Genomic DNA, 10,250 nt, shown 5'->3' with positions numbered 1-10,250 from the left:
AGAGGCAGTTGACTGAGACTCTGGTGGTTCAGTGGGAGCTTCAACCTGCGTTAGGACACTTTCAACTTTGGCGCGCTTGACCCATCCATCATCACTTAAAGTGTAACCTATCATAGAAAAGACTGTTTTATCATAGGTACTGGTAATATGCTTGGATGTGAAAGGTGCCAAATTAACCTTCATAACTTCAAGAATATGTGAGATAAGTAGGCCATAGGGTAGACAAGCAGCAGAAAATGATATATCCCTGATACTTTCAAGCATATATTGACGAATATATACAAACCAGTTGAGTCATTTATCGTTCACAAGAAAGTAAAGAACAAAGATATCTCTAGTAGACAAAGTGCTGAGGGACCCAGTCCTAGGAAGTAAAGTGGTGGCTATCATGTGGGTCAAAACCCGGTGTTCAAACTTTAGATTTTTGGGACCAATGTCGGGAGGATTATCAGACAGGAAGGCTTTTACTTCTTCTAAGGAAACTTCAAAGTCTTTTGGCCGGGAATTTTGCACAAAAACCTCATACCCATTAAACTTAGCAGAAAAAATCTTTGTCTACGTCTCGGAATCCGGCAAAAGTTACGAAATATGAATGCTCATTCAACCACGAGCCTAACCATACCAAAATGACTAAATTCTGATAACAATTCGACCCTCAAATCCTCAAATCTATCCAAGAGGATTTTCAAAAATTTTCAACTTAAATCACTAATTAAATGTTAAAAACAGTGATGGATTCGGGTAATCTAACTAAAATTGAGTTAAGAATACTTACCCCAATATTTTCTCCGAACATCTCCCAAAAATCGCCTCTTCCCGAGCTCCAATCCTTCTAAAATGGAGTCCCATTTTCCAGAACTTAAACTCTCTGCCCAGACATTTACTCTACGCGATCGCGAACAATCACACGAGATCGCGAAGCACAGTTTTCCACTGTCCAGGTTTAACCCTACGTGATCGCAAACAATGCCACGTCATCGCGATGCACAAGATTCCAACTCTACGCGATTGCATCCCTCTTCACGCGATCACATAGAGCAAATGCGTGGCCCAGCTTCCTCTCAAGTTTCCCCTACGCGGTCGCAAACAATGCCACGCGATCATGATGCACAGACTGGCCCAAACTACGCGATCGAGGTTGACCTCACGTGATCGCGAAGAACAAAATCAACACTGCCTCAACTAAGCCTATGCGATCGCATCCCAATCTTCGCGATTGTGAAGAAGGTTTGAAACACCAACAAACAGCAGCTACCAGCAGTGCCAAAATGAAGGAAAATAATCTGAATACCATCCGAAATACGCCCGAACCCCTCAGAACCTCAACCAAATATACCAACAAGTCCTAATATATCATACGAATTTAGTCAAGTCTTCAAATCATATCCAACAACACTAAAATCATAATTCACACCCAATTCAAGCTTAATGAAACTTAAGAATTTCTAACTTCTACATTCGATGACGAAACCTACCAAATCAAGTCCGATTGACCTCAAATTTTGCACATAAGTCATAAATGACATAAGGAGCTATGAAAATTTTCAGAACTGGATTCCGATCCCGATATCAAAAAGTCAACTCCCCGGTCAATCTTTGAAACTTAAATTCCTATTTTAGCCATTTCAAACCTAATTTAACTACGGACTTCCAAATAAAATTCTAAACACACTCCTAAGCTCAAAATCTCAATACGGAGTTGTTGGAATCATCAAAATTCTATTCCGGGGTCATTTGTACATAAGTCGATATCCGATCACTATTTGAACTTAAACTTTAAAACCTTGGAACTAAGTATTCCAATTCATTCCAAAACCTCACCGGACCTGAACTGACTACCCCGGTAAGTCACATAACAGTTATAGAGCATATAATGAGCAGTAAATAGGAGAATGAGATTACAACTTTTAAAATGACTGGCCGGGTCGTTATTTTAATGTAAAATCACAGTTGCTTTTATGGATTTTAAGTAGTAATGTGTAGGAGTTACTTTAGTTTATATTGCTTTAGTATGATTTGTAGTACTTGAATTTGTGACTGTTGCTATTGTGGATGTTTAATGAAATTTGATTTCCGTTATATAATGAGTATCATTTAGTATATAATGTTTTTTTTGTTTATGCATATGGTGATACAAGCTTGATCTTATTTAATCGTGCAATATTTAATGAGAAGAAAGTGCATTTCAATATTCAACTTGTGATGGTAATTAATCCCTTACAAATTAAAATTTATGAAAGAGATTATATTATGGAGATTATAGACCCCAACTAATTAATTATTTTTTAAATAAAGCTCATATTGTGATGGTTATACACTGTCACTAATTATTTTTTAAAAATCATAGATCATATTGCGACAGTCACAAAGCACCACAAATTACTATTTTAGCATTGAAATCATATAACGGAGGTTATAAGCCGTCCTTAATTGACTTTAAAACCCCCACTAATCACAAATTTAATTTGCGGAGGTCGTTATGGGGGTTCTTTAAAACTGCCACAAAAAGCCTTGTGGCGATGATAACCATGGCGTTTCTTAAAATTAAACCATTTGTGGGGGTCCAAAACCGTTACAAAATTAAGAAAAAACCTCCACAAATTACACCTTTTCTTGTATCAAATTTTGGAACAACGCAATTTTCGGCAACAACTTTGCAGTAGGAAGAACATCAGTACTCCATCCAGCGGCTACCCGTGCCTCTCCAACAATAGAAGAAGAAATCGAAAAACGAAATCTTGAGAGATGATGATTTGGGGATCTTACGGGTTTGAGAGAGGAGGTCTAGGGTTTTTAAGGCTTTGAGAAGGAGAGACGGAATTTTGAGAGAATTGAGTTCTAATTACAGATCCTTTTAATTTCAGAGTTTTCATTTTTGTTTATTTCATCTTTTTAAGGCAAAGCTAAATGACGTGGTCTACTTCGCTAATTAACAATATTAAGGACCAGAAATCAACTATTTTAGTAGCCGGATTTAGTCCCTACGCTAATCTATATATATATATATATATATATATATATATATATATATATATATATATATATATATATCTATAAAGGAGGGCCAAGAGGTTTCTCTTAAGCTAGAATTACCATTTACCTTTTTTCTTAGGTTTTTTACTTTTCTCCTTATTTTTCTTATTCTTTTATTAAGCCACTATGTCTTTTCTGGCGTTTCAAAAGAACTGATCGAACATATGTATTCTTTTGGTTACAGCTTTTCAAACGCCTCGCTTTCTTTTTCCACCGTTTTTAATCGGTCACACTTTTCCGGAATTTAAATAATTACACTTTGAATGTCTTTTGTAACATATTTCACATGAACTTTCATCTTCTGAACTTCACTTCCCACCATCATTTACCCATCTTTCTTTGCCTCCTTTTACTTCACCGTACTAGGAATTGCCTCTTTACATTCTTCTAGTGAAATTAATTGGTCAATGGGTTCTGTTACAAGATCACTTTTCAAGTATTTTCCCCTTTTCTTCATCTAACCAAATTCTTCTTTTGGAGCATATATCCATATGATATGATTAATGGTAACTAGCTAGATCTTCTGGAACTTTTTTTGTATTCCAAGTGTGAGGGATATTTATATATTATATGATCGTATGTCAGAGTAGAATTACATTGAAGAATTTATCTTTTTATTCTCTACTGATTTTCGTTTATGAATAATTGTGTAAACTATTGCATATTCATCTATTTTATTTTCTTAATGTTCTACAATGGTGATTCATCTCATGTTCTGAGATTTTTTTTTATAATAATGAATCTCAAGCGATGCAATATGTCGGTAATTCATCCAAAATAGCTTGCCAACGAGGAGCGATCTTTAAATTTTATAATATAATGAGCAAAGTGATCATTTAAAGTTACATCCTATGATAAGTGTTTACACATTTAAGAATATATACATGTTTGAGAATAGTATTATCTATATGTCACGTCTAATTTTTACAACTCTTTATATGTTCGGTTAAAGGATGGGAAGGCATGAGAAGTTATACTCATTGGCTAATAGAGGATTGTATCCTTTTTTAATTTATATATTTATTTGCTTATAGAAGCGTAGTAACGATCCATGAGCTTCTAAAATAGTATAGTATTTTAAGCATCAAGCTTACTCCTTGCTATTACCTCTTTTTCTCGCAACTAAGAAAAATGTACGCTAATAAATTACTGTTAACTGGCCATATTCTTTGAGCTTCTGTTTATTAGAGCCGCATATATGACCTTTCCATTCTTATCTTTTCGCCTTTTCATGCATTTTAATAAAGTTACTCATTTATGTCTTTATTCCTTCAATTACTTGTTCATTTCGCGAATAATTTATTGTTTTTCCCTAAATCCCAAAATTTGCCGAGAGAAACACTAAATTATTGAGATTTGATATGTTTTTAGTTTAGAGTTGTACCTAACAATCAAAATGAGCCAACGAAACCACACACACAAATGCACTCTTAACATAATTGTGACTGAGTTGGGAATTTTGGATTGGCGCCTGCGGGGATTAGAACAGTGAGAAAATAGGCCGGAAATATACAAAAGAATGGAAAGAATAGAAAAAGAAAATGCCTTAAAGAACAAAATTTATTTGATTGATCTTTTTCTTTTTCTCCTTTACCCATTAATATTTTATCTCAAGTGTACATCCCTGTTGACCTGTTCTTTACATTATATTTTTCTCTCCTTTAATTTTTTTTAAATTTTCTATTTCTTTTACTCAAATTTAAATATTCTGCTGATAAATTTCACATGTGGTGGTAGAAGAACATGAAAAATATTTGCTTAGTACAAATTGATTTTTTAAATAAAAATTATGATATTACATGAAACTATATTTTTCTTTTTTTATATACCGCGTGAAGCGCGAGCATGTATACTAGTTAAAAAATAAAATGGAGAACTAAGGACCAGAAATTAATATCGTCCTTATAAGTAGACTTTTAGGGACGAGATTTGTCACCCGTCGCTAGAATTTGGTCGCTAATAAGTCTTTTTCTTGTAGTGAAATGTTAGTCCGTCACTTGTATTTGTCTTTTTGTTAGGTTGTTCTCTCGATATTTTCTATTCTTTTTTATATGGTGGATTGTTCATTTCTGCCTGTGGACGTAGGTCACTTGACCGAATTACGTTAAATGTTTGTGTCGCTTTTGGTATATTTCTCTTTTATTGTCTGATTTATTGTCGTTCAAAGTTTGATTTACTAGCTTACGTAAGACACCGGATTATTTCGTTCCTAACAAGTATACCAATTCATATATACCAGGATTTAAAATGAATAAAACGTGTGCCATATGATGTAGGTTTACTTATACTTTATTCATAACTAATTAATAATTCTTGAGGAAAAGAATAGTGTTTTACGCCGTAATCTGGAAAAGGAGGCTCAAATGAATAAGTGGAATTGAAGATTAAGACCTAAGATAGCATTTAATGCTAATGACAAAGTCTTTGCATTATCGTGGCATTTGGATTTGGCTTTGGGATGTAATCCAATGGTTAATGCTTACACAAATTCGGTCTACACCGAACGAGGTCGGCCTATAAAAAAAAAGGCCGAATCTGTCGGTTTTTAAAAAAAAAATCAATTTTTTTTTATAAACCTTTTTACTATATTGCGACTACTTTTTTCCACCTATTTCCTATCCCTTATAGTTACGTTGCATGGGTTGTTTACTGGATCGTTCAAGGTTTAGTGATTTCTGCAATATGGGTCATTGCCCATGAATGTGGCCACAATGCCTTTAGTGATTACCATTTGGTAAATGACACTATTGGTTTTATCCTCCATTCTGCACTTTTAGTCCCATATTTCTCATGGAAAAATTGTCATCACTCTAACACTGGTTCCCTTGAACGTGACAATTTTTTTGTGCCAAGGCTTAAATCCGAACTAAGATGGTATTATAAATACTTGAACAATTCATTAGGACAAGCAGTCACACTTGCCTGCACTCTCATTCTTGGTGAGCCTTTGCACTTGGCATTCAATGTCTTCGGCAAACCTAGTGATCTCTTTGCATGTCATTTTCATCCATATGCACCTATATATAATGACAGTGAGAGAAAACAAATTTACATTTCAAATGCAGGTGTCGTCTTGCTTTGGCACAAGGGCTGGCTTGGGTTATATACTTCTATGGGGTACCACTCCTAATTGCGAGAAACCTTTATATATTAACCACTTTTTTGCACCATACTCATCCTTCATTTCCACATTATGATTCATCCGAGTGGGATTGGTTAAGAGGAGCTCTAGCTACTGTAGACAGAGACAATGGTGTTTTACTAAATAAAGTCTCACACCACATTGCAGATACTCATGTTGTGCATCATCTATTCCCAGCCATTCCACATTACCATGCAGTGGAGGCGACCAAAGCTATTTAGCCATTGTTAGGAGAATATTACCAATTTGATAATACCCCAGTTCATAAGGCAATATGGAGGGATTTTACGAAGTGCATCTATGTGGAGAAAGATGAAGGATCTCAAGATAAGGGTGTTTTTTGGTATAAAAATAAGTTCTGAAAGTTGAACACCGATAATTATTTACCTAAATTGGTTTAATGTTCAATAATACTCGTGCTAATAAGTATTTTGGATTGTGTATCGTATTTGTTGTTACTATAAATACAATGTATGCTTTAGTTGTTACTTTATTTAATGTACTTGTTAAATTCTTCGTTATGTAACTATGAAAGTTATATAACTATGAAAATGTCCATTTTATAGTATTGTTAAATCCCTCGTTACGTAACTATGAGGCTCAAGCGTTGTTGTAGATGGTGTTTCAAATCAAGTTGTGCATAATCACTGAAACTTGGACTACTTAGAGTGTATAATCTGTTGTTAATTATAACAATTCGGACTTTGAGGAAAGCTAAAAGCTAATAACAGTATGATTATATATAGTTGGTGAAATACATTGACAGCCCCTTAAAGTTGGCACGTGAACTGCCAGTATGGTAACAACATTATTGGGGACATTATTTTTTCTCTAACGTACATGTCCATTTATTTGTGCAGATAATAGTGTATATTTCTCGATCAAGAAATGATCAGATTCCACGTATGTGTCTTCATCAGCTAGTTTTTCTAGAGTGATGAGAAAATGGGAACACCTGGTAAAGTACCTCCGCCATCGACAATGAAAACATTGCCCGATACGTATTGCGAAGAATTGTGTATTAAGTACCGGACCACTGATGTTAAAGCTGGATCTGTTGTTCCAAAAGTTCTCAGAGGAACTGCTTTGAAAACAGCATTATGGAAACGTTTCTGTTGGACAAGGTTCTCTGTTATCTCAGATTTGAAAACTCCTGGTGCTATTGAGTTCACTCTGATCTTGTCTACTCCCAATTCTAGGGCCATTATCTGCCATTAGTTTTTTGAATACTTAATGCAAATATATTATAACAGAGAAGAAAATTGCAGATAAATCAATGGTAGATGCAGCCTTGTAGGAATTAAAACCAAGTAAGACAGCAGGTAGTATGTAGTCCAGTGCCTAGCATAGTGGTAGCAAAATGGTTAAAAGAAAACAATTATCCACGGTGGCGGAGTCAGAATTTTCGTTAAGGGGTGTCAAAATATATAAAAATAAACATACAAGAAAATTGAGGAGAGTCAATACATATTATATATACATATAATTCTTTTTACCTACCTGCACAGTGTATTTCCCCCACGACGGGGTGTCAAATAGATTGGATAATGAACTTTTAAAAAATGGGTCAAATATGGATAAGAACCATATTATCCACTTAAAAAATGGATAATCAATAGATAACTAATGGGTTTAACTTTTACATTTGTAAAGTCTCAAATTGGGGATCCTCAAGTTTAGAAGACTAAGAATTCTCCCTAAAGTGATCATATTCAAGAAGTCATGGATAAAATGAATATCCATATTATCTGCCGGTTAACATGTTTTTATCTGTATTAAATATGGATCGGGTCGGATAATTTATCCGTTTTTGCATTACCCGTTTTCGATCCACCCATAACCGTTTGCCACCCACTGTAGCCACATACAGTGAACGATAGTCAACCGGACATTCTTTATCAGAAATTATACTACTACGTATGAATAAAAAATTACTTTTCGACATGCATGTCAAATCTTGAACACCCTTAATAAAATTCCTGGCATATATATACGCACCTTAGTGACCATGTCAAGAGCTATCTTTGAAGAAGCGTAAGCAAGACTCCCCGGTAATAGTGCACGGTTCAGTGCAGCAGCTGAAGATATATTAATGACAGATCCTCCGCCCTGTTTAGCATCGCGCATGCGTCTACAGACATATTTGGAAACCAGCCAAGCCCCTCTTAGGTTTGTATTAAAGGTATGGTTCCACTCATCCTCTGATAATTTCAGTGAAGAGCTTATACTACCTATATAGATATAGAGTTTTAAGTTTTATGCGTTGATGATAACGTAAAATATACAATTAGATCATCTATGAGATAATTATAAGTATGTATCTTGATAATATAATAGGTAATCTGATAAAGATGATAGAATTATAGTTTTTCATATTTAAGAATAATTAACTTTAAACTTCTCATTTACCTATAGCTTATAAGCAAAATAAATATCTATGTATATAACTTAAATTTTTTCCTTATTAGTTTGATCCAAAAAAAGTAAAGCTTATCATCAAATTTGACCGTGAAGGAAGGAAAGACACTTTGTCATTTCATTTTTTATATAACTTCAATTCAATATGGTAGCACATCTCTATATTTCCTTTATGAGAGGCTTTAAAGCCATAAGTTTCGAAAGCCTTATAGCTACACACATGTTATGGTTATTTACAGAAAACTACTCACTTCCTCCCAATTTATCTGGCAGTGTTTGACTAAGCATAAAATTTAAGAAAGAAGTAATGATTTTTAAAATTTGTGGTCTAAAATAAGCTATAGATAAATTATTTCTAAATAGAGAACGGTAACATTCTCTTTGGGACGAAATAAAAAGAAAAATATGTCACATAAATTTGGACGGAGGGAGTACAAGTTTTAGAAGTCTTTATTTTTTTTTTAAAAATAAATTGAATAGAGGGAGTAGTAATTTAGAACTTCATAATACACAACCTCTAATGCCGGCATTGTTAACCAAGGCATCAATACGTCCGAAGGCATCCCAAGCTCTTTGTACAGCAGCCTCAATGGTAGCACCATTGGCATTGATGTCAAGCTCAACGGCGAATGCACGTCGGGTGCCGTCTGAATTGATCTCGTCGCAGAGAGATTTGAGGCTGTCAACACGACGAGCGGCAGCAATAATGCTACAGCTGGCTTTCGCCAAGTCGAGACACAACTCTCGCCCAATTCCCGAGGACGCCCCTGTCACCATCACTACTATTCCGCTCAGGTCTTTCCACGGCTCCATTGTTTAATTTAGGTAGTTATGTAGCTAATAATGTAATAGTGCAGAGAGTTAGAGAGTTATATGCATGGCTACGTACGTTTTATAACATTGTTGCGGGCAAGATTGGGAGTCAATTAATTGTTTTACGAAAGGGGAATAGTGCACGCAATTAGTGGCTGTGGCTCTAGGGGATCGTCTAGCCTTAAGCTTACTGTGAACTCAGTGGCTTTTGTTCAAATTTTGTATATTTGTATTAAGAATTTTACTAAATGTTTATAAATATTTAATTATAAACCTAAATTTATATATGTACGACTAGATTTTTTTTAAGTATAGAAACAATAAAAATAAGTGGGCTAGCCTGCGTTTATGGTCAGTGGAAATATTTTGTGGCAGTGGCGGACCACCTAGCTAAACTGGCCTCTACAATCAGGAACGCACTTATTATGAACATCCCTAGCAGTTGATGCTATAGGTTCCTACTATGTGGACAAGTGCCAAATGCCTAGTATTAGCCTATTAGGCTTATATATGATAAGGCCAATTTTTTTATTAGCTAGAAGTAGAGCAGAAGTAGAGCCAATTTTTAGGGGAAGAATTCACTTTTATGGTATTAGCCATTGGAAGGCTTGCCAGGACGTCCAAGGGGTTGTGAGCATGACTGGAAAGGCGCCCATGGCAGATATTATGCATTTACCAAATACAGTTGGGATTGCCAGTTATATAAAGGAAAGCAATGAAACAACGCCAAAGCCTACGCATGCATCGACCTCCCCTCTAAGACGTGGGACAGACCTTTTGACAAAACATGCATAATTGTACATGCGAAACCATTCACATTATCATTTATCATATTATAAACATG

The 10,250-nt window shown here is 35.0% G+C and overlaps 1 protein-coding gene and 1 pseudogene across 1 annotated transcript; one reads left to right on the top strand and one right to left on the bottom strand.

Annotated features, from left to right (window-relative positions):
• The first annotated feature begins 433 nt into the window (after positions 1–433).
• Positions 434–6,677, top strand: LOC104121263 (delta(12)-fatty-acid desaturase FAD2-like; annotated as a pseudogene).
• A 201-nt stretch (positions 6,678–6,878) lies between these two features.
• LOC104121259 (uncharacterized) lies at positions 6,879–9,496 on the bottom strand. Its single transcript, XM_009633211.4, has 3 exons — positions 9,109–9,496; positions 8,174–8,406; positions 6,879–7,383 (listed from the first exon to the last, which is right to left on the bottom strand). Exons 1-3 carry the CDS (start codon positions 9,404–9,406, stop codon positions 7,105–7,107), a joined length of 810 nt encoding a protein of 269 aa, XP_009631506.2. The 5' UTR covers positions 9,407–9,496; the 3' UTR covers positions 6,879–7,104.
• Positions 9,497–10,250: the final 754 nt, after the last annotated feature.

Source organism: Nicotiana tomentosiformis, chromosome 12 (assembly GCF_000390325.3).
Source record: "Nicotiana tomentosiformis chromosome 12, ASM39032v3, whole genome shotgun sequence".
NCBI classification, from domain to species: domain Eukaryota; kingdom Viridiplantae; phylum Streptophyta; class Magnoliopsida; order Solanales; family Solanaceae; genus Nicotiana; species Nicotiana tomentosiformis.
The sequence above is the reverse complement of the archived record's forward strand: the minus strand, read 5'-3'. Positions and strand labels throughout refer to the sequence as shown.

Bases quoted from the DNA above. Each gene is read 5' to 3' on its own strand.
- LOC104121259 (XM_009633211.4), bottom strand. From the start codon at position 9,406: ATGGAGCCGTGGAAAGACCTGAGCGGAATAGTAGTGATGGTGACAGGG. The intron at 8,407-9,108 runs GTTGTGTATTAT...ATATCTATATAG, and splicing joins TAACAATGCCGGCATTAGAG to GTAGTATAAGCTCTTCACTG. The intron at 7,384-8,173 runs GTGCGTATATAT...AACTAATGGCAG, and splicing joins CTCTTGACATGGTCACTAAG to ATAATGGCCCTAGAATTGGG.